The 23445-nt window shown below is 36.9% G+C and overlaps 1 protein-coding gene across 2 annotated transcripts in view; it reads left to right on the top strand.

Moving 5' to 3' along the window:
• Window positions 1–23445, top strand: part of adam10a (ADAM metallopeptidase domain 10a) — a 68976-nt gene that overhangs the window by 26923 nt on the left and 18608 nt on the right. For both annotated transcript variants that reach the window (XM_084405700.1, XM_084405699.1), the window contains exons 3-4: window positions 12038–12156; window positions 18605–18763. In XM_084405700.1, coding sequence (XP_084261826.1) covers window positions 12038–12156; window positions 18605–18763 — 278 coding nt within the window. The remainder of the gene's footprint in view (window positions 1–12037; window positions 12157–18604; window positions 18764–23445) is intronic.

Raw genomic sequence — 23445 nt, 5'->3', positions numbered from 1 at the left:
GAATTAAAAAATTAATAATGCACATAGTTGGATCAGATAACAAGTAATGATATATGACCTAGAATAGTTACTGAGTGAAATACGTTCTTGTGAATTTATATAAAGTTACATTTAGATGCATTTAAACGTATATTTAGCCCATTAGACATCTATTACCGTGTAATCATATGGATCCTCGATGAAATATCTGCTGTACTATTCTCTATTGGTCATCATACAGCTACAAAACATTGTCTTACATAGCATTTTATGAAGACAAACACAATTTATCCCTTTTCTAAAATTCCAAGGGCCATTTAGAAGAAAGAGACAATATTGTTGTTCACCAAAAAAAATAATATGAACACCATTAATGAATTATGATGACTCCCGTAGATGACTCCCCTATGGCTTGCCACTTTTCTTTAACTGTTTTTCTATCCTCCTGTCAAAGTGCTCCTGCTCACTGATAAAAAAAATTTAACATTAAAAAAATAAAAAAGGGCATCCATGGTGAATTTGATCTTGTCACTGTGGGTGTGCTGCCCAGAATTGATTTCAGGTGAGTGTGCATTGCATCAATTTGCTCCTGATCTTCAAAATACAACGGCACAGGCACTTGTTGGTGGAACACTTTTGGAAAAAAGTGTTAAGCCACTTTGATTTCTTTTGGCCATTGATGATGGACTGTGCAGAGAAAATTGAAAATGACATTTAAAACATGTCCATGTATGTCTCTGTAAGTCGTTTATTTACTACACAAGCTATTGGTTTGGAATGCAGTTAAAAAAAAAAGATGGGTGTATATAGTTTATACAAGTTTAGAGAGAGAGAGAGATGTTCATTTCCTGAAGTAGCTAAAGCAAACACACTCATTTGAGAATGAGATGCAAGTTAAAGAGAACTTGGTAAAGACAGAGTATGATAAAACCCACATTAAGTGCACATACCCTACATTTTAGTCCAGATCAGTAAGCTATTTTAAGAAAAATGTATATTAAGATATAAATTACACTAGATACTAGATAATATCATTTATAAGAAAACTCAAACCAGAATCTACATTCAAACCGTATGGGAAAAGTTTTTAATGTGGGTTTTATCATGTATGACGTTGGAAATAATCAAAATATTTCAGTTAGTGTGCAGTTCAACTCTTTACTTAGAGAGAGAAATTTACATACATGTATACATATATGCCTATTATAAATGTGTCTTTTAAAAAACAAGTTGACATATCTCCAAATATCTACTGTAATGTTGCCCCAGAAACCATGTGGAGTATGTTTTAATGCAAGGAGTAAACAGGGTCTTACCAGAAGAGGCCATCTCACGTAAGCTAAAGACAGGCAACAAAAGAAAATTAAGAAGAAAATGAATTTTTAAAGTGAGTAGATAAGACTAGGGGCAGCTAAACCTACACGTGGTTTGCTAAGTTTGAGCCAGACAGAACATCAACCTGACCGTCAAGAACTTTTTGTCTCTCGAAATTTTGTTTTACCTACCCTAGCTTTATCTAGCTTATCATTTATAAATAACAAATGTTGCATCATTGCTAAACAACAATAACTTTAGCAGATTATTTAACATACCTCAATTGACCCTTCGCTAAGCCACGCCCGAAAACCACCACAGGCCAATCGTGGCTTAGCAACCGTAACTACGCGCGGGAGGTCTGGCAAGCTTTCGAGCGAGAGAGACATGCCGAAGCGTTGAGCGTATGGATTGTGCAAATCTGATACCCGGTATCCTGAAAGTTTGGACGGGATGGTGGATTTTGTTCCCTTCCCGAAACCTAAAACCCAAGGGGAGAAATGCCGGGCGTCATCTTCATTTATATAGCGCTTTTAACAATGTAGATTGTTCCAAAGCAGCTTTACATTGATAATAGGAAATTAAAAGTAAAGTGTTTTGGCTTTATAGCAGCTCTAGAGTAAGTTATTGTCCAGCTCGTGGATCAAGCAGTGTGATTAAATGCCTTTTAGTGAGACGGAGGCTCACTGACATAACTTAACGTTAACTTACTTAAAAATATATTTCAGCATTTTGTTAATCGACGGCCAAACCAGAAACGAATCCGATCGCGACTCTCCCGATGTTAGTTACAGTAAAAGTAAAAGGTATAGCCTAGTTAGTAAAAGGAGGGAACATCAGGGGGCTTGCCGGAGATCTCCAAGGAAAAGTTTGGTATGCAAACTTAATAAGTTCATAACAGTAAGTTAGTCACTTATGTGACCCACGACGTGTGAGCAGTAGCCTGGCGCACTACAAATATAAGCGGGAGAATGTTATCATTGCAAAGTGGTCAGGCTAACGTCTTGTGTTTATTCCACAATACTTATGGATAAGCTGTTTGTTTTATAAATATTATAATATTTTCAAATTTCACTTACCCTGCTGTGCATGCACATAGCTGTTCCTCAAATTTGTGTTTCCCATTTGAATGATCAGCGTGTGAGGCGGCTACTGCTTGCGCTGGGACTTAACGTTATGCTTTAGCTTCAATTTTGATGAAATTATTCTCTAATCTTTTGCATATTATGTCGTGGATATAGCCCTCGAATGCATACTGCAGTCTTGCTCTCTCAGATTTTCACCTGTTCGCCAAAAATGACTAATTATCTCCTTGGGAATGTCTGAAACCAGTGCATACATACTGTAATAGACGTGCCAGGCGCAAAAGCTTGACAGGCGTAGCAACAGTAACTAAGGAGGGCGGGGCTTAGCGAAGGGTCAATTCGTGTCGCTGTACAGCCTCCCCCTACTGGACGCATCAGGAACAACAGGGGCGTAAAACTGCCTGGGGCTTCCGAATGATGAGCGTTATTGTACTTCTGCGCGGGGCATATTTGGCGGGTCTGCGTTGGAGTGCCCTCTGGCGTTCAGATGGAGCAGCATTTACTACCGATCTACCCAAATCGCGTGTGGTTTCATTGCGATTAATTGTGCAGCCCGACTTTTAATAATTCTGATTCACTTCTTCGTATTTCTTTAGCTCTATAATTAGCAATTGCCTGCTATGACGTGCACACTGTTTGTTGTCTTTGGTTTTAGAAGCAAAAAAGAAACCGAGCAACACACAGCTTAAAAATAATATTTCATGAAACTTTGCATGAGTGTTTTTCTGACTGTGATCTTCAGGTTTTTGAAGGTTTTTTTTTTTTTTTTTTTTTTTTTCTTTCAGTGCAATGCCCTTCAGATTTCCTGCCACACAAAAACTTGTTCACATTTTTGAAGGATTTCATCTGCTGTCCATGATCACTGTAAAGGGGTTTGAAGCACAGAGGTGGCTGAAATAATAAAGAAAGTGCTATGAGATCAGAGCAGGGTTACAAAAATTTGCGCATTAACACACCAAAAGGACTACAGGTAACTGCCAACTAGCATGTGCACTCTGCACCTGAATGTAAGGAAATGACTGTTTATTTCAGCAGGTATTAATCAATAGTCTGCATTTGTCATTCTAAAAGGGAAACCAAAACTAGGACTGCAGATACACAGACCGTAGAACAAAACAGCGCTTGCTTACCATTTTTAATATCAGTCACACTGATTACTTGCTTCATTCCAGGTGGCTCATGTTGTTATGAAAATATTTGCATATTAGAATGCTCAGGCAAGATGACAAAATTAGAAGTGGCGTCTTGACTTGCTTGACATGCTTTCATCACTTTCGCTTTTGTTTCTCAACGTCAGCCCGGTTCAACATGCTAAATTGGGCAAACTCTCGCTGACGTGAAACCGAGTCCGACTAGAGTCTACTTGTGGAACAAACTGCAAAAACTAGCCCAGCAGATGGTCACCGACGGCACAGTGTGTCATGGCCTTAGTAGTTTTTAAGATGGATTAAATTAGAATGTTGAGACTTGGACAGTTGTTGTTGTTGTTGTTGTTGTTGTGTCTAAAATAACTCTTAAACAACAAAGTGTGAGGATGCTCTGGGTAGCTTAAAAGAGCCCAGCCTGAGGTCTCTGAAACTCTTGTCCATATTTAATATGCGGTCGGTATGATTTGTAATGTTTTTGAAAGTGTATAATGCTCCCCAAGACTTAATTTGATCAAAAATACAGTAAAAACAGCAATATTAAAGTTTAAAATAATTTCAATATATTTGAAAATGTTTCCTTTAATGGCAAAGCTGAACTTTCAGCAGCCATTACTCCAGCCTTTAGTGTGACATGATGTGGTGGTGTTCATGAAAAATGTCTAGTGCCGTCAGATCGATTAATCGCATTTAGCATAAAAGTTTGTTTACATAATATATGTGGGAGTGTATATATTTTATTTTATTTTATATATATATATATATATATATATATATATATATATATATATATATATATATATATATATATATATATATATATATATATATATATATATATATATATACACACATTACACACATACATATACACATACATATACATACACGCACACACATATATATTCGTGATTAATCGATTTGACAGCACTAGTTATTTTCCAATGTTGTAAACTCCTGATATAATTTTTTCCAGGATTCTTTGATGAATAGAAAGGTCAAATGAACAGCATTTATTTGAAATAGAAATCTTTTGACCCTCCTTCAATGCAAGCCAACATGATTTATTTGCCAGTTTTATCGTCAAGATCAGTCACTTAGAAAAGCAATAGCACAATTTAAAGTTCATGACTGTAGTTGCTACGAGATGAGTTTCAATAGCAATACTGAAGCTTTCCTTTGCAAGCACTGCTAATGATTCAATCTCTCTCTCTCTCTCTCTCTCTCTCTCTCTCTCTCTCTCTCTCTCTCTCTCCTAACAAACATGCTTCATCATCATGTCAGTGATCTCTACAGTTCAAATATGTCCTTTGTGTAGTGGTATGTGCTATACAGGAGATGTTGACTCATCACCAGATGTTTTTATTTTTATTTTATTTTTTATGAGGTTTGTACTGAAAAGTTCTTAGAAAACTTTCCTGTCCATCCATCAGATGGATTAAAGCGCCTGCACCTGAATCTCTGCAGCTGTGCTGTGGTGTTCTTATTCATCTACACCACTCACTGTCACTGTGTCCTCTCTCTGTACTGGAACTCCTGCTCCAATGGCTTGTCCCTGATGTTTATGTCCTGTTGCTCTAAATTGGATTTGGAGTGAGGCGCTCCTCTAGGACATTCTGCAAGGAAACTACTAATCTGACTGGCTTCGGATTGCATCTGATAATGAAGGACAATACCGTGGCATGGTACATCATAACAATATAGTGCACAATTAAGGTTTGGGATCAGTAAGGTTTTTTAAAATGTTTTTGAAAGAAGTCTCTTATGGTCACCAAGGCTGCATTTATTTGATAAAAAAATACAGTAATATGGTAATATTGTGAAATATTATTACAATTTAAAATAACGGTTTTCTATTTTATTATATTTTAAAATGTAGTTTATTCCTGATATGCCTATAAGCTGAATTTTAGCAGCTGTTGCTCCAGTCTTCAGTGTTACATGATCCTTCATAAATCATTCTATTCTGATTTGGTGCTCAAAAAACATTTATTGTTATAATCAGTGTCGAGTAATCACAGCTGTGCTGCTTTGTGGAAACCGTGATCCTATTTTCAGTCTGTTTCAAGAACTGTTGAATAAAAGTATTAAGTTCTCTTCAGTAGTTTTTTCTTGCTTTTGGTTGTCTCGCTGGGTAATGGGTATTGTAAAGCACTATTCTTCACGAGGCTACTTCAGAAAGTGCTGTACAATGTACTTTTTAATTGAGTAGTATTGGATCTAATTATATAATTGCATTTATATTCTAGTAATCCGATTTCTCACCTGTACTTGCCCGCAGTGGTGCAGTCTGCAATTAAGTCTGTTGTATTGATTCTGTGTGGCACGTAGCATTGAACACAGACAGACTGGCAAGGAAAGTTGATTCAGACCCGCTATGCACTGCAGGATCAATGGCTTCTCTGGCGTCTGACAATTCATTCCCCATTTTCTTGGTTTTTGTTTACTCATAGAGCAAGCATCCACGTCTACAGCCCTCCGGCACCCAGATGGGCCGATCTGTGTCTCAGTAATGAGTCTTTAGAATGGAGTGTGATAAAAATAGGTAGCTTTAAAGAGGAGAGAAGGACAGGAGGAAAAAAAAAAGAGACAAGCAAATGAGGCAAAGTCCAGCTCATAGAAGCCAGAGCACTGATTTCTGCTGTGAATTCACTAAACTCTCTCGAGGTTTCCTTATCTTCTTAGCGGTGTGAATTTTGCTCATTTTCCTGCTTGATTTCTATGCAGATAAATCACCCCAGAGTTGGCTATTGCATCGTCTGTGTTTTTTCTACATTTTGTGTCATCATGTCATCAATCATGTTATGGCATCAAGTAAAATGAAGTAAAAAAGTGTGTTGTTGTTGTTATACATTTTTGTTTTTATTTTTAATGTATTAATTTCAACTAATGTATTATCATTTTTGTTTTGTTTAATTTATTAATAATAATAATAATAAATTATTGATTTGCTTATTATTATTGATATTATTATTATTATTATTATTATTATTATTTTTATTTATTTTTTAAGATTTGTTTTGCTGGTGATAGGATTAGTATTGTTTGTGAGTGATGATTTAGAGTTTACAAGTATCCTGTTCCTTCCTCTGTCTCTGTTGTTTTTGTAAAGCTGAGGCGTTTCATTCAGGACAGGTAGAGCCCAGATCAGGTCAATGAGACAGGCAGTTTTGTAATATTGGGATGTTCTTCTCATTTGCGCTTACCTGCTCTGTCCTGACCCAATTCAGCTGACAATTTCCAACAGTCATCTTTAACTAGCTTAATGCTTTTATTCCTCTCTCTCTCTCTCTCTCTCTCTCTCTCTCAATATTCCCTACTGTTTTTTGCCGCCTCCATCTCCCGTCTGTCATAACACACTCTAGTAAAGCGTTCATTTATCGCTGTAGTAAACAAGGGAAGTATTATGTACTCAGTAATTCTCCTGTTGCCTTATCACTCTGTCCTCATAGACTTATGTAGTTGCCGTTTATGCTAGTTGGTGTCATCTTTTTTGTTGTTGTTGTTGACTGTCAATTTCAGATGCATTACTGTAAACGTAATTGAAAGTGTTGAGTGCTGGGTAATTACATAGCACATGCTGGTTGGAGTAAATTGGGTCTGGTTGGGATTGGGTGGGATATTCCCGGAACTGCCTTTTGCGGTGAAAGTGATGCTGTCAGGGGACAAATTATCACAGTGGGAACCCAGACGGCTCCCTTTGGCTTTTTGGATGTTCACACAGAGGAGTTTGCAGGGTGCTCGACAACTGCAAGAGAAATGCGATGATTCACTATGGAGCTAATGAAGGCATGCTGGTGCTCAGCTGATGAGGGGGCCGCCCGTCTCTCCTGGCTCTGAGGTCGAGTGCTATCAGAGTCTAATGATGTGTTGGTGGTGGGACCCATTCAAATCACGATCAGCCGTCTGCTGGCATACTAGGGATGAATGAAATTAATTGTGGAACTTTTAAGGGTAGGGTGAGCCACACCAAACCGGCGGCAAATAACTAGTGCTGATGAAAGCCGACTGTATTGTCACCTCGCGTCGCCTGCGTCGGGGCAAAAAAGCTGCACTTGAACACACCGAGAGAACTACAGCCGACAACTGTCTATTTCTGCAGATGTATTCGTCTATATACACGGCATTCAAAGGGGAAACTGACTCTGCAGATACACACTGTAAAAAAGCAGCGTTTGCTTAGCGTTTTGAATATCAACCCTGCTGATCCCTTTTTTTTTTATTCCCCTCCGCTCATGTTCATTTAAAAATATTCGCCTAGGAACAAAAAAAAACAGACTGCGTCCGACTAGAGCCAACGGTGAGGAACACATGGAAAAACTAAGTCGGCCAACGCTCATGGTGTTCTCTTGGTGTGTCCCGGGCTTAACACCTCTTTCTTTCTCTTACCCACACGTATTTTTGTTGAGTGGGCATCCTTCTCAGTCTGCATGTGTTTGTATTTTCATGTGTGTTTAGATTTGCTGAGTTCAGGTTTTTCTGATTGCTTGTATTAATGGCTAGTAACAGACATCCCAGATGTTCCCTTCCTGTCATCACATGGGGATAAATATAGCCCTCTGCAGTAGTGGTAAATGGAAAGGCTGCTAATTTGTTTGAGGAGCAAAAGTGGTGACCAAGGTGCTCTGTAATCTGTCTCGTAGCGTTGGGCTAGAGTCCACCTTAGTCAAATACAAGTCTTTAACCAAACAAGTCCTAGTCAAGTCCAAAAGGTCAGAGTCGAGTCTGAGTCCAACTAAACCATACTGTATTTCATTAAATCAATATCTTTTTTTTAACCAACTTATAGCGTCAATTTTAAATGCAACAAAAGCAAACCTCTATTGAATCTTGCTGTTTTGATTTTTGATTTCACATAATTTCATCATAAATATTATCCTGCTCAGTTATGTAATGGAAGTTATGGCCGACTTTATTTTTTGTACTTTGACATTTCTGTATTTGTGACAATTATTGACTTTCGTGACAATGCAATACTGACTTTTTGGGTGGGGTTTGAGTGTTTTCCCACCCTTGAGGGTTGAATAAGATGGTGGACGTTGTTTGTGATAACATAATGACTGAGGTTCTCTGAAGACAAACACCCACATTGTTTTGCCATTGTAACTAGATGATTGATATCTAATCAGTGATTTAAAGATTGACTGAATAGTACAAAGAGCTGGATTCATTGAGCATCAGTGCAATAATATGAAATCAGCCGTGTCTGATTTTGTTGATGCCTACATAAATGATTGAACTTGCACTGTTGTGCAAAATTACTTGTGAAAACTTTGTTAGTGAGTCAGGACGGACTTCCTGCGTCACTTCCTTTTGTCTGAACGTAACATTTCACCAGGTTTCACAAGAAGGAACATGTATTACACTCATTCCTTGAATCTCTGCTACTTTGTCCCCAAAAAATGTAGTTATTTTTACCTGTCAGTGCTTGTTCTGAGGTATGCGTGTCTTTTGTGTGTTAAAGCATGGGTTAGTGACAATGTATGAATGAACATGTACTGTATGTTCTACGGAACTAATGTCCTTCTGTGCTAGAGAATCTGTTCTGCAGAATTAGTCCCCCTTAAACATGAAAATTCTGTCCTTATTTACTCACTCTCATGTCTAAACCCATATGACTTTTTTTTCCTGTATGCTTGCATATTTCTATGCTTAATTTTTTTTTTTTTTTTCTTTTTTTTTTTTTACCTTTTTGAAGCTTGACATCTTCAATCATTCATTGTAATTTCATTGAAAAGGGGAATTACTACGTTGTGGGGACCAGATGTCCGCACTAAAATAATAATACCAGTAATTTTTTACCTATGGGTTTTTTTTTTGTGCGTTTTTCTTTAGCTTATAAATAATACAGAATGATGTTTTTTGAGAATGTAAAAATGCAGAACGTTTTCTGTGATGGGTAGGTTCAAGAGAAGGGTTAGGGTTAGGAAACAGAATATACAATTTGTATTTTATTAAAATCATTATGTCTATGGAAAGTCCCCATAAAACATGGAAACCCAACTTGTGTGTCTCTGTGTGTGTGTGTACTTGACCATATTTTGGGGACAAATTATTTGTTTTCTGTTTTCAGTTTTTTATACATTTGAATACATGTTTTCTTGTTGGAGTAAGATTAGGCATTGTCTATAATTAATATACAGTAATTACCTGTATATAAAACAGTAGATTTCTATGCTATGTCCTCATTTAGATGGCTGATTCTGTGTGTGTGTGCATGTGTATGTGTGAAGGGGAGTTTTAATTAGAGTTCTGAGAATGGCCTGACCTCCTCCACCTGCCTGTTCTACCTCCAGGACTCTCTGTCCTCTAGTTTCCTCTCCCTTTTTTTTCTCCTACTCCTCTTCATCTCTCTCTGTTTCTCTCACATTGTTGTTCTCCCTTTCCTCATGTCACTATTGGTGTATGTTAGCAGCGAGTTTCACCCACACAAAGGCCAAACCCATGCTGGGAGGAGCACAGAGATGTTTTCCACAGAACTAGGAGTGTTTACTACAGGGACGGGGCTCCACCCCTTGGCTTTTGAATCTTCCTGTTCCTGTACTGAGCCTTTTAGGATATTCAGCTTTGTTTTTATTAGATCAATACCTTTTGTTGTTTTTGCACATTACGGTAATATCTTCTCTCTAGCTAATATTATTAAAATCTCCCCAGATGAGGCACATCTTGATCGCATCTCTTGTCTGGCTACTTTAGTCCCTGATGTATTAGAGACAAAAGCTTCACACACAGACACATGCACACACATCCATACTGGGGCTCAGCTGCACCACTGAAGCATGGTTGACGCCTGATCTCGTTTATCCTTAGGGAATCTAGGATGTCAGTGATGGTGCGCAGGGTGGTCAAGGCCATTTCAGCAGAGCAGGACATTTCTCTCTGTCAACAGAACAAATGACTGATGTAATCTGCACACAAATTACTCTGCAGAAAGCTCAGCGGATAAGAATAGACTTGTAATGCCATATACATTCCCCAACCCTTGCATTTTTGTTTATTACAAATTATTGGGTGAGCAATATATTTAGCTGATAAGTGTCAGAGGCAAACCGTTATTTTGACACTTACCTTTTAGACATTCTTTTATTTTATCTTAATCTTTATTAAGAACATTTAGCATAACAATTAATTTAGCTTTCGTTAATATGGTATTCTAATATTGATCTAGCAGTGGGTATAACTGCAGTGGGCATCAAGTGCCCCTTTCGCACAGAAAGTTCTAGAAACTTAGTACTAGGAACTAACCACCAGGGTGGTTCCCCGAGATTTAAATGTTCCCTAGGGCTATTTCCTGGTTGAATTTGCACCACCAGTAAACTCTGAAGTGACTTAAGCCGCACTTGTAGTGACTTTTATTTTGACTGTGTCTAATCCTGTCTATTACGTTATTAGATAGAACTGTTATACAAAGATACGATATGTTTAACAATCCTGTCGAATACCTTATTAGATAGAACTGTTATACAAAGATATAAACAGTATATGAAAAAGTATTTGTGTTTGCCATGTGGTTGATGCCCAATGTCGCTAGCTGAGCAGAAATACATAATCATCTTTTGCTTGGTGCCCTCAAACTTGCGTTGGATTTTCTCATTAGCGTAAAGGTTGAGGTCCATCTACCACTGTTTTCCATGTGTGTAGAGTTAGTTCGTGGAGTAAATATATAGGCTATAATCTGTGTGTACCATAGTGTGTACATGGCTTTTTTTTAAATGGTGGTGTAACACGGTATGTTGTTGTGGGAAGGAGGCGGAAACCGTTCAACAAATTTTAATAAATAAATAAACGAAAGTAAGTAGTTTGTCAAATAAATCTTTGTTACTGTTTTGAATAAGTAACCTCTAGTGGTGAAACTTTCACACTGTGCCTTTAAACAAAGAAAGTGGATATGAAAAAAAATGTATTATAGCGTTTGTCTTTCTATTAAAAGTATGGATGATTTGATAGTTGATAGTTATGAGAAGTGAAGTATTTTAAATCCATTTCACAGATCCAAAGATTTCCAGTGCAGAAAATAGGTCAGCAGATTCTTTCTGGGCCTGATGGTGGGGTCTTACCCAGTGACTTACCCAGTGGAGTGCACAATACACTCTATTACATATTCCTACATGTCAGTATGTCATGAGTTAATAACCCAAATGCCTCATTTTGAATCACTGTGAGTCATTCACCAGCACCTAGTGTTTTTTGGAGAATCCTAATGACCTAACAGGAAATGAAATAATCTGAAGGGAAGATATTATTTGATTATAAATGCTAGTAAATTTTGCCATTGAGAAATGCTGGTTGGCAGACTTTCCTTATTTCCTCCCTTATCTCAGTTTCAGTAATGCTCTGCATTATAATTCTTGGCTCAGACTATTTGTATTGTTGGTGTATTTTGGTTTTGAGCATCTCAAATATTGTGTGTCTTGTACGTATCCACCTCTGTTGGGAGTGGGACACATTGTGTACATTCATGGGCAACTTCACAGTCCATTAATCTTGTTTTCTTTCTCTGTCTCCTTCCATCAGGCATTTTAACCTTCGGATGAAGAGGGACACCTCTCTCTTCTCTCCCGACCTGAAGGTGGAAGTTTCTGGAGAAGAGATCCCCTACGACACCTCTCACATTTACACTGGAGAAATTTATGGTGAGCATGGAACCTTTTCAGCACTATCTCATACACACACTTGCACATGTGTCCACCTCAACACATGCTCTGGACTGTTGCCACGTAAACGTTGCCTCCATCTATTGTATGTGTACAGTTTTTCAATTAATTCTGTCTAAAATTACTGACTGTAAAGAATACACTCAAAATCCCTGCATAATCAAACAAACACTACTATTATTATCAATGGTAAAAACAATTGTGCTGCTTAATGGCTCTGTGGAAACCATTAAGCCATTTTATCAGGATTCTTTGATGAATAGAAAGATCAAAAGAACAGCGATTATTTAAAATGTATCTTTTGTAACATTATAAATGTATTTACTGTCACTTTTGATCAAATTAATGCATCCTTTCTGAATAGAAGTATTAATCTTTCAAACAAACAAACTTGAACAGTAGTGTAAGAATCAGACAATTATTTAAAATTTCTCCTAGCGGACTATTATGTAATAACAGGGTTGCCACACATCTCAGAAAACCTTAAAAAACCTGGAAAATTGATTGATACATTTTCCAGTCCTTGAAAACACGTGGAAATGTTTCTTTTGTTCCGGACCAAAAAATAAATAAAAAATGTTCTGGAACTAAAGGGAAATAAAAAATCTTGTTGTCCTGGAAACCAATTTTTTAACAAAGAGTTTATCCCTGGCCCAAAACATTTAACACTAGCTGCAGAAATTGATATGTTCAGTCTGACTGCTCTGATTGGATTTCGCATGGTTTATGCGACTTTCTCACACCACGTAAAAAGTAATTTTCAGACGTTGTACTTGGAAACATCGCTGCAGAAGCAAGGTTGTGTTGTTACAAGTGTCGGGCGGGCAGAAATATATAGTTTATTTCTGACATTTTTGATCTGCGTTTTATTGTTAAGGTTGTAAGGGGTATAGAGTCAGGCTCTTTCTTCGTTTGGTTTGTAAAAGGTGAAAAGTGAAGGTGTGCCCTGTCATAGAGCAGAACCTCTGATGCACACATCCTGCAATGATGATATTTGACCACTGCACACCTCATTTATCTCTTATGTAACTCGCTGACCAAATCCTCTGTCACAATATTAATGCCTAGAATTTTATTATTTTTATCAATAGACACTGCATGAAATTATTTGATGTAGAACAGTCTTTTTATAATCCGGCGCTTATATAATCCATGCACTTAAATGATCTATCGGTTAGATACACTTTAATAAGATACATCTTATATATCCAGTGAAATGATTTTATTTTTTTTATTTTTTTTTATCTTAAAATACATTCGCTAGTGCCTTAACTATGTTGCTCAACAGAACCACATATACCTTATCCTGTTTTTTTGACCCTGTATTGCCTTATTGTGTTTCACTGTAATTTGTAAATTTGCACTCCTGTGTTCTGTGTATTTATTATGTAACTCTGTTGTCTTGCACTTTTTTTCGCCTTATCTTGGCCAGGTCGCCGTTGTAAATGAGTTTTTGTTCTCAATCGGCCTACCTGGTAAAATAAAGGTAAAAATAAATAAATAATAATAATACATTTTCTCAGTCCTAAATATCTAACACAAAATTACTCCGCTAGGACACAGTTTATATAATTGGCTGGTTCTTATGTTAGATTATGTAACTTTCTACTGTCTGCTGTCATTGTTGATTTTAATGCCATCAATGCACACATTTTTAAGTTTTGAGCATTTTAGTGGAGTCTGTGGTTTCAGACCTCATCTTCTGCATAAGCGAATGAAATGTCATGTTCGGTTACTCTTCATTTTTGCATGATCATTTCTGAGGCTTCTGAGTTGACACCAGGACCTTATATTAGAGAATGCCTCATCGCCTTATTCTCATTATGTAGCCTACCTTGTAATGGACTTTGAAGCCGGTGAGCCATTGAACCTGATTGATGATGGGTACAGCTTGCGATAAACACGCATTAGTGAGATCTGAGAATTACCCATGTACTTTAAATGATGGACAGACTGCCTACTGGAGGATAAAAGCGTATTTCCATTTTCTCTGATCAGGCATCCTTATCTCATTGTCTCTGAGCCTCTCCCCTGACCCTAGTTCTGACATATCCTTTCAGCCTCTGAATTGCTCTGAACGGATTCATGTAATTTCCTGCTCACCACAGGATGTTTTCATAATAACTGGTATTGAGTATTGCCAGGAGATGACGTTCATGTGATCTGTTGACAAGGATGAGTGGAGGACTTCGGGCCTGAGGAAGTGAATGTGGTTGAGGATTACTCTGAACTGGTTTTTTATTGGAAGTGATGAATAAACACTAAAAAATAATCCTATCGCTCACCTTTAAAACACAATAGATTTTTGAACACACCACAGATGGAGAAAGACAATCCACAAGTTGTCAGATCAACTTTTTTTTTTTTCATTGACATTTTGTTTCTTTTGTTTCTTTTTTTGCCAGCAGTAGTGAAGACAAGATGCCTCTGCATTGACTATATTTGAATCGATTTTATTTCAAATTTACTGTTGATGAAAATAAATATACCCAAAGAAAATGAAAACCGCAAGATATTAACAACATGACTAATAGCACCCTATCTTTTACGTCTCATGTTAATAATGTTACCCGGTCTGCTTACTAGCATCTTCGAAACATCAACCGTCTGCGTCCTTTCCTCACGCCTCACTCTACTGCCATTCTTGTTCATAGTTTAGTCACTTCTCGTTTAGATTACTGCAATTCCCTTTTGTTTGGCCTCCCGCATAAAACCCTCCATAAACTGGTCCAAAACTCAGCTGCTCGTATTATCACTCGTACCCCTTCTATTCATCACATCACTCCTATCTTACAACAGCTCCATTGGCTCCCCATCATTTACCGTATCAACTATAAAATACTTCTCCTCACTTTTAAAGTCATTCATAATCTTGCCCCTTCATATCTTTTTGACCTCCTCCATGTACCCACACCCGCTTGCACTCTTAGATCCTCTTCTTCCATCCATTTCACTGTTCCCCGTGTCCGCCTTGTTTCTATGGTGAGCTCTGGAACTCCCTTCCACCGGATTCCACTTTTCTGGGCGACATGGAGTGAACTGCGGCCCGAGTCTCATGAAGACACACGTCCTGCAGCCATGCAGAGAAGCCCCAGCGGTCAAGGTTAAGAATATCGCTAAGGAATACATTAAAACTAAGGCCGTGACATTAACGCGTTAATTTCGATTAATTAATCTGAGACAAAATAACGCGTTAAAAAAAATAACGCAGATTAATCCATTCCGTATTGACCTTTGAACCTGGAGCCGTTCTAGCCACAATTCGACTGTAATATGAAGGAGGGAGACGAGAACGCGCTGGCGCTGCCTGGATCATTGATTGGAACATTTACTTATAAAAAACAGCCGGCATTTCAACGTTGATTCACCGGTGAACGTAAGGGACCAAGGTCGAATCAATGTTTCGATTGTGCAAAACGAATCAACGTTGAAATCGTGACGTTGTTTCATTGTTGATTTCGTGACGTTGTTTCACCGTCTCTTCTTTCAATATGGGTGAATAAAGATTGTATGTCGACGTTGTTGAACCAATGATGAATTATGCTTCGGTTTTGCAAATTGAATCAACGTTGATATCGTGACGTTGTTTCACCGTATTACCTTTCATCATAAGATAATGAGTCATGACAATGCTGACTGAATTTGTGATTAACTGTACACTAAAATATTGTTAACTGTCAAATTACTTGCAGCAATGGCTTAATTAAACACATTTAATAAAAATATAACACATGCTCAAGATTGTAAAACAAGTTTTATTCTGAAAAAACAAAAGTCTAAGAATACTTTCTAAAACAGATGAAAAACATCTCAAACTTTAAATTTCAGCATTTTCGAAGTAATGTTAAAAACCTGTAAAGCAACTGTAAATAATGTTTATAATTTAATGTTTAATATCAAATGCATAATTTAATAATGTTCAATAATTTAATAATATTCAATTGTATTGTATTGATTATTTGCTAGGCACAATTATTTCAATGCTCACCCTTTGAACATTTGAAAATTATTTCAATAACATGTTCAACACAATTATTTTTAATTGATTGATAGCCCTAATTTATATGCAATTAAAATGCGATTAATTTCGATTAATTAATTACAAAGCCTCTAATTAATTAGATTAATTTTTTTAATCGAGTCCCGGCCCTAATTAAAAGGTTTTTTTTTTTTTTTTTTTTTTTTTTACTAAGCCCTACTCCCAGAACACTTAGAATATGTATGGCACTTGTCACATGTTATCGTTCTTTAATACTTTTGCATCCTTTTTAAAAAGCTTGATGCTGGTCGCTATTCACAGGCATTGTGTGTGGACGAGCACGAGCACTTTTTTTTAAATTCTCCTTTTGTGGTCCATAAAAAAAAAAGAAAGGCATACTAAATTAGAACAACACCAGGGTGTGTAAATGATGGCTTAATTAAAAATGTTGGGTGAACTATCCATTAGCACTCTTTGTGCTCTCTAAAGGATAAACATCACTTGGTGCTTAATCTTGTAACCTCTAATATTCACAGAAAAGAGTTTGAAGTAGTCTGGGATGGTGCAAATTCTCTGTGGAATGATGATGGCATTGACATTAACATTCATTCTCTCATTAGCATTTCTTTTTCTTTGTTTTTTTTTTTTCTCATCTTTTTTTACTCTGAAGTGGATGTCATCTCTACCCCAATCCTACTCATTAGCCACCAGAGTACTTCTAGTCAAATTCAGTCCATTTATTAGGATTGACTTCATAAGTATGTTGTGCCAATATCCTTCTTGGCTGTTGCTTGTTTTTTGTTATTGAGTGTCTTCATGCTTCACCTCATCAGCTTTCCTGTTGTTTTAATCTGTAAACATGAGAACAGAAGGTCAGGGAGGGATTGAGGAGAGCAGTAGTTTAATGTTACACAGGGTGAGAGAGTGAACCTCTTCTTGTGTTATTATCAGTTTAGGGATGAAGAGTTCAAGAGCTTTTAGACCTTGTTCCATTCTGAAGAAAGAAAGCAGATTGCAGGTGGTTCTTCTTTGCCTGAGAAACAGACACAACACACCACCGCTTTCCCACAGCCTTTTAACTGTGATAGCAGAGAGCTCCTGATAAAATCCCGTTAACCGTTTTATTGCAATATGTTTTCTTTTAAAGCACTTATGATGCTTGTAAGATGCCAACACTTGTGAAACGTTCAAAAGCTTCTCTTTCATTTGTCTTGTTTAAAGTGGACCCATCATTTGAAACGAGCAAAAACGTTCTGAGATTTTGATAGCCTAAGATGTCTAGAACATTATGGATAACAACTCCTTTTGTTGGTCTGTTCTTTGGTTTCTATATTTTGTTATTTAAGAGTTCATATACACACAAGTAGAACTTGGCAGTCTGTTTGAAGTTGAAGCAGAATTTTCCAGGATGTGCTGTCGGTGTAGGAAGCTCAACTCCCCTGTTTGTTTCTGTGCTGCTCCTCAAATTTTCACTGTTCCTCGGTTGTAAAATAATTTCCCCAGTTCCTCACTACCAAAAAATAGACATGTACATTCTCTGAATACTTATACCATTTAAAAACTGTATGATGGTTCTGTTTTATGGTTTACCTTGTTTTACACTGGATGTAGTGTGATTTGTAGTTTTGTTTTGTGATTGTTGCTTTTGCTTAACAACAGTACTTTTTGAATGTGTTTTAGTTATGTCTTTATATGTCTATATGTTCGGTTCTATGTTTTTTTTTTTTTTTTTTTGTTTAATCTGTAATTGTGAGGTTTGCATTATCTCAATATTTGCTTAGGTTTCTACGGGAATGTATATATAGGTATGTGTTCACATTGGTTGTTATAGTGTAAAATAGCTGCATAGTATGTTTTGAAAAAAAAAAAGGTAAGTAATTCTACTGTAGTTACCTCTGGAACAAACCAAAGCATTAATGGGTTAATGCAGTCATTTTTTTAAATAAGAATTTTGTACCAATGTTCTACTGTATCCCTTTGTTCTTGGTTCTGGTTGACATTTCAGACAATTACTGCCTCCTTATTACTCATGTTTGTTGTTGTGTCCTCATTTATTAGTCACTTTGATTAAAAGCATTTTCTAAATGATTCAGTGTAAATGTTGATGTCCATCTGCCTACTGTTGTGGTGCAGCTCTAGACGAAGTTCTAAAGTCTGTAGATGAAGAACGGGTCTGCTTTGATCGTCAGGGACAGTAGCCGGGTTGCTGAGCTCATTACCGTTCTAAAGGTCAAGAGCTTAGTTGTGTTATGTGCATGGTGTGTTTATAATAGAGGAGATGAATCACTGGATCATTATATGAAAGCATTTCTTTATACATTTTCCCTCCATCATATTTCACGACATGCCCTCTGTCTACCAGCATAGAGAGAGAGAGCTGTATCTGTGCCCTGAATAACTTTACAATTGCCTTTGGTCTTTAACCTTTGGTTTGTTTTTATCTTGCAGGTGAGAAGGGCACTCTGACCCATGGCTCTATCGTGGATGGAAAGTTTGAGGGTTTCATTAAGAGCCATCATGGTACATACTACGTAGAACCCTCAGAGAGATACCTCAAAGACCAGAATGTGCCCTACCACTCAGTCATCTACCATGAGGATGACATCGGTAAGCTAATATTAGCATTAGAGTGACCTATATCATATCCTTAATAATCTCCTATTTCATACTGTGCATTTTACTGTGCATGTGTCCAGTTTACTGATCAGATTTAGTGTTGTGATAGTTTCTGTGGATGCTTTTAGATTATATTAGATATATTTAGCTAACAAACTTGTTTTATACACTACACTACTGTTGAAAGGTTTGGGGTTGGTAATGTTTTTTAATTGTTTTTGAAGGAAGTCTAATGAAATATTATTGCCATTTAAAATAATAAAAATGTAATTTATTCCTGTCATGACAAAAACAGAATTTTTAGCATCATTACTCCAATCTTTAGTGTCACATGATCCTTCAGAAATAAATCTAATATGCTGATTTGGTGATCATAAAACATTTCTTAGGATTTTCAATGCTGAAAACAGTTGTGCTGCTGAAACCGTGATAGTTTTTTTTTTTTTTTTTTTTTCAGGATTCTTTTAATAAAAAAGGGCAAAAAGAACAGCATTAATTTGAAAAATAAATCTTTACTGTAACCTTTGATCAATTTAATGCATCCTCTCTGAATAAACATATTAATTTCTTTAAAAAACAAAAATCTTACTGACCCTAAACTTTTGAATGGTAATGTACATAAATAAAAGTAGTTTGAAGCTAACCAGTTCCTGAACTCAGCTTTAGATGCTGTAAATGTAAATAATCTGCTTTTAGCATAATCAAGTTTACACACAGTTGAAGATCCATATCATTTTTGCTTTTTTAGGAAATTATAATAAATGTGTCTGAGTGGGTCTGTCTCCAATCACTGATGTTCTGAGACTCTCTTGAGTGTGATGAGAGCCGTTAAAATGGCTGGAACATGTAATTGGTTTCAAATTGCATGTTTTGATTGCTTTTGGATGGAAAAGTGCTGTTAATGTTGGTATTACAGCACATATGATGGTCATTATAATCTTTTGAAAAGGTGTTTTGGATCATGAGAATGAAATTGAGTGAATTAGTGTAATATAAAGCATTGGCACACAAATAAACCAGTTAGGACGCAGCAAAATGCAGTGAGCTTCCCCTTCTCCTCTTAAGGCATAGAATACAAGGTCAAAGGCAACAAGCTTGAGGATTCTAGTGTGCTCTAGGCCAGTGTTTCCCAACCTTTTTTTTTTATATTATTTTTTGCCTTGGCATAAGTAAAAACCGCACACCACTAAGCACTAAAATATAACAAAATTGCACAAACATGCATTGCTTCAAATGTCATATTAAAACTGGATATTATATTAAAAGCAGTACTCACATTTAATGTGAAACTTGAGGTAGGAACACAATAAGGTCATATGAAGCTATGATGTTGGTGATAAAAAAAGCTAAAAAATTATATATAATACCAGGCGGAAACCTCATATTTTTTAAATAATTGAACACCGTGCCGTCATTTTTAAATAAGGTCAGACACTTGCATGTGTCATTTATAATAAAAATTTTTTTTAATGAATTTTATGAAAATCAAACACAGATGGAGTTACAAGTTTTTTGACCAGCGTATGACAGATGTTTTGTCCATCACTGGAATAGCTGACATTTGTCATCAACTTTTTCACTAGTGTGCCACTGCACAGTGTTTGGGAAACACTACTAGACTTTACTGTGTTTTGTCTCACTCACTCTATGTTGCATTCTGTCAGTCACTCACCCTCTCAATCAAACATGGTGCACTTTTCCTCCTCATCAGGCTGATAAAGCCTCTTAAATACTACTAGCATATGTTATCACTGTTAACATGTTCTCAAGTACAAAAAGGTGAAACATTACATCACAGCCCTGTCAAAGATTAGCTGCTTGTAAACTGGTATGCTATACACCGCTGTCCAAAAGTTTGGGGTCAGTAAGATTTTTTTATTATTATTATTATTTGGAAAGAAATGAATTCTAGGGAAAATATATTACAGTTCCCACAAAAATATTAATCAGTACAACTATTTTTAAAGGTGCATTGCGCAACTTTTCATGTTAAAAATACCCGTTTTCTAACCCATACATGCTTAAACAATTGCCTGATGGGCTGACTGAGCCCTTCTCTGATCACTGCGATTGCCTCTATAATCCTGTACAGTAAAATAAATAAGAGGGATTCGGGTCGGAATCTGAGACTGGGCGTGACGTCATGCGCGTTCACGGCACGCTCATATGTCTGGCAGGTTTGTGTATGCGCCGACGCCGCCATTCTCCGTAGAAAATGGATTCTAAGAGACCGGCTTGTAGTTCATTTCAAACACCAACGCAAACTCCACGTAAGATAAAAAAAAAGAGAACTTTTGTCTAGTGCAACCAAAAGGTCCAAATTGGAGTCAGACAGGCGTCGGGGTAAGACGAGAGTAAACATAGGGAAGGCTTTCAACAAATGGAGAGATCTCCGGTCTGCTCTAGGGCTCAAACGGGATCCTCAGTTGTCTTTTTTCTTGATAAAAAGGTAAGATATATCCCATTCTCTAATGTCTGATACGGCCAATAATGACAATAAATGACGATCCATAAAATGTGTAATGCTTTAGCGTAAGCTAGATAAATGTACAATCGGAATAGGTTTTACTAACTTACCATTGTCAGTGATCAGGTTCAGAATGATTGTGATATAAAATGCTGATATATAAGTTAGATACTTAGACACAAATTTTGAGCAAATTACTGCTTAATTACGATGTATTGCTATTGGAATATGCTACTTAGCTGATCAATAAAACAGGCTAAACCCCCGCAAATCTTCGGCGGATTAGCCTGTTTGGCTTTTATGGTAACGTCATAGTGCCACTTGATTGTTTATTACCTTGAGACATTTGGGTGTACTTTGTTGACCGACTGTGTATGGTATGGTATCATGATTACAATTTTGAGCTTTTACAAAGTTATAACTTATATTGTTCATGAACGTGTTTCCATAATAATAGTCATAAGTGGATACAGTAAACACATAACACAGTTCAACATGGAGATAGATGGGAATAAAAAACGAAGTTTTCTACTACCCCCATTTTTTCCCTCACACATAAGTGTGTTATTTGGGACTACGGATGTAAATTAGCCCTGTGGCTATAATCTGGCATGTTTACGTCTGTTTTTGTTGTTTCAATGCAGATGTTCATTAATGTGCATTGTCCCTATCAAATAAATAAATAAAATAAAATTTACTCAATTGCCTTTCCTTTCACATATTTTAAATTACTTGCAGATTTAAAACTTTATTACCTCTGAAGACATTATGATTGTAAACAAAAGATTTGTGCGGCTGATGCTCCTTGGGTTATGACCAGCTCGAGCTCGTGCAAGCGTGCGTGTGCGTGTGGTCCGTGAGCGTGCACACCTCTGGTTGCAGTTTCGCTTGCCGCCAGAGGGGGCGTAGTTCTGCGAAAACTCAGACTCTCGCGCAATGCACCTTTAACTTATAAAAGGGAATGTTTCTTGAGCAGCAAATCAGCATATTAGAATGATTTCTGAAGGATCATGTGACACTGGAGTAAAGGCTCCTGAAAATATATTAAAATAGAAAACCGTTTTAACATTTTATATTATAATACTATTTCACAATATTACAGATTTTACTGTATTTTTGATCAAATAAATGAGCATAAGAAACTGTCATATACATATTAGCCTGTGGAAGTGCAAAAGGAAATGGAATATCTTTTCCACACAGCTGTGTCATACTGTGAAGTAATGAAGTGCTCAGTAAACAGGATGACTAACTCTAGCTTGCGCATATACACCATTGTAGATGCGGTTAAACAGTCAGATGACTGAAAGCCTTGTGAAGAAACTGACTCAACTCACTCCAGCTTGCATGTTGAGTGTGCACATGCGCAATAAGTGAGAGATCACTAAAGAGAGCTAATGTATGATCACTGCAAAACTGGATGAGGTCAGTTCGGGACAGTGAGTTTGTATCTATGGGAGGGAAAGAGAAAGAGTTAATTGTGGTTGACAGTGGTCTATTGAAGCTCAAGGACAGAGGTCAGAAGGAGGGCAGCTGGAGAGGGAGTGAACTCTGGATCACTCACTGGCTCATGCCAGGCTCAGAAATGTGGGTGTTTCTCCTTCTGAAACATACACTCACAGGAAAACCTCACTGACATCAAATGATAAAATCAGCAATTGTGACAATGCAATTGAACGTATTTAGGCTCAGTTTCAATAAATTTCTCTAAATAAGGAAGGCCTAGAATTATGTATTCTCTCATTGGGCTGTTGTTCCTAAGGCAGAGGCCTTTAGGGTAATGATTCTCACTTGAGTAATTTAATGCTTCAGCAAAGCTTTAGTCAAACTCCTGGAGGCTGATGAGAAAAGAGACCTTACAGAATCACAAATATATCCCTTTCAAAAAAATCATGAAATTTGTAATTTCTTCTACATGCATTAATTACATTGAATGCATCTACTGAACTTTATTGATGTGGATTATTGGATAACTGACATAAAGTGTTGGGTTTTGGGCTGGCAGAATTCTTATCAATTTGTTATTTGCCTCTAACCATTTACCTTATCCCCATAATTCCCACTCGCATTGGGTTGTTCCAGGACCAGCAAAAGTGTGCGTCATAATTTGCAGAGTCAGCCAGCTTAGGTCCACCATAATGGAGTTTTCTGAGAATTTCAGCTGGTATTATTGCATATTTTAATAAGCTCAATCTTCACAGTATGG

Source organism: Rutilus rutilus (genome assembly GCF_951802725.1).
Source record: "Rutilus rutilus genome assembly, chromosome: 3".
NCBI lineage: Eukaryota > Metazoa > Chordata > Actinopteri > Cypriniformes > Leuciscidae > Rutilus > Rutilus rutilus.
The sequence above is the reverse complement of the archived record's forward strand: the minus strand, read 5'-3'. Positions and strand labels throughout refer to the sequence as shown.